Source organism: Propithecus coquereli, unplaced genomic scaffold, assembly GCF_000956105.1.
Source record: "Propithecus coquereli isolate 6110/MARCELLA unplaced genomic scaffold, Pcoq_1.0 Scaffold314, whole genome shotgun sequence".
NCBI lineage: Eukaryota > Metazoa > Chordata > Mammalia > Primates > Indriidae > Propithecus > Propithecus coquereli.
Genome location: NW_012148775.1, coordinates 670117 through 671858, shown reverse-complemented (window position 1 = coordinate 671858; position 1742 = coordinate 670117). Strand labels below are relative to the sequence as shown.

General features: G+C 30.4%; 1 protein-coding gene across 1 annotated transcript in view; it reads left to right on the top strand.

Annotated features, from left to right (window-relative positions):
• The window catches only part of TAOK3 (TAO kinase 3), an 88346-nt gene that overhangs the window by 12987 nt on the left and 73617 nt on the right, over positions 1–1742 (top strand). Inside the window, exon 4 of the mRNA XM_012650191.1 lies at positions 34–135. Within this exon, the coding sequence (XP_012505645.1) occupies positions 34–135 (102 nt within the window). The remainder of the gene's footprint in view (positions 1–33; positions 136–1742) is intronic.

Below are 1742 nucleotides of genomic sequence, written 5' to 3'. Positions count from 1 at the left end.
AAAAATTAAAACATCTCCTTTCTGACTCAATAGAAATGGCAAGATATTCTTAAGGAAGTTAAATTTTTACGACAGTTGAAGCATCCTAATACCATTGAGTACAAAGGTTGTTACTTGAAAGAGCACACTGCTTGGGTAAGTCTAAGGACCTCTATTATCTTTTTTTTCCTCTATTTTTTCTTTTTCTATATTATCTATTTGGTCTGTAAAATTATCAGTGCCATTTCTGTTCACTGACTTTTGTTATCATTATTTAATATTTGTTAACACTCTGGTGTGTCAGATGGTGTACATTCCATGAGATTAAATATGATATCCAGCTTGTTGGAAATTCCATTTGATAAACACTCAACAAAGAGAGGGTGACAAGCTAACATAATTTTATAATGACTTATTTGTAAAAGTAAAAGATATAGCCTTTTATTCTCATCCTAGAATTTTTATCTTCATTATTTTTCATCCCCCACTCCAGTTAACCAAAAATTTTGAATTGTGCTTAGTATTTTCATCACTGTGTAATTTTTACAAAACAAAGACTATCATGTGATTAAAATAAAAAGACTTTTGTCCCATTTCATCTTCTTAGTGTATTTTTCCGTGATTGTGTTTTTGTTTTTATGTTGGCACATTAAGCACCAATTAAAATTGGAAATGTTATACTTTGTATTTTATCAAATTGCACATTTCAACTTAAAGTCCAGTTTAGCTAGCATTTATTGTGTGCTCACCGTATACCAAGTCCTTTCCTATATGGGATCTCTAATTAGGGAATGGAATTTTTGTTCCCAAACAGACTATCAAACAGTATACTTAAACATTTCTGTCCAAGCAGCTTTTAAGATATCTATTAATAGAGCGATTATTTCCATTCTGAAAAGAAGAAATTAAGCAAAGGAGTATCTCATTATCTAGAAATCAGTTCTCTGGCAAACTCAGCTATCTTGAAAGAGTTAAGAAAGGGATTTCAAGTGGGCAGAATAAATGTTAACAAAATCCAAGTGCTACATCTCATGTGTTTCAAGTCTGGAGAAAATCCTCAAAACTCTTATTTGAAGCCCATTTACTCCTAGATTACATAGAGTGCTAATAACCTGATTTCTGTCTACAGCTGATTTGATAGACCAATTAGAAGGAGCTCTAAGGAATTAAATCATTAAAGACAAGCCTACAGATACAAGAATAATTTGACCACAAGGAAGAAATCAAGGAAGCTAGAAGGCAGACCTGATAGTTTAAAGGCAGGGTAGCTAGAGTTGTTAAGTGTCAGGTGCAAACTACCACCTCATGTAGAATAACAGGGAAAAAAATATTTGTCACAAAAATGCTGAGTTTTTACACATATAATTTTTAAAATAAATTCAACTGTGAACATATTCATTCTATTCAGTTTTAAAGTTCTAAAGTTCTATGTTCATATTCCATACACTCAGCTTAAGGAAGTCATATATACATATTCAGTTGCTCAATTTAAAAAATTAGAAAATTATGTGATAAAATTTAGAACTGTTTCCATCAAAATTGATTAAAGAAAAAAGCCCACGTAAAAGGATAATGTTCATTATAATATTTACTTATGTGGAATCTTTCATTTCACAATAAGAAATAAGATTAATGTTTCTGAACCTGTTTTTAATGTCAAGCAGAAAACTGTAATAAAGTTTCTAAACTTTAAACTTCTAAACCTCTCATATTCTAAAGTGTTCCAGTAATGCAAGGTATATAATACACAAATACATAACTAT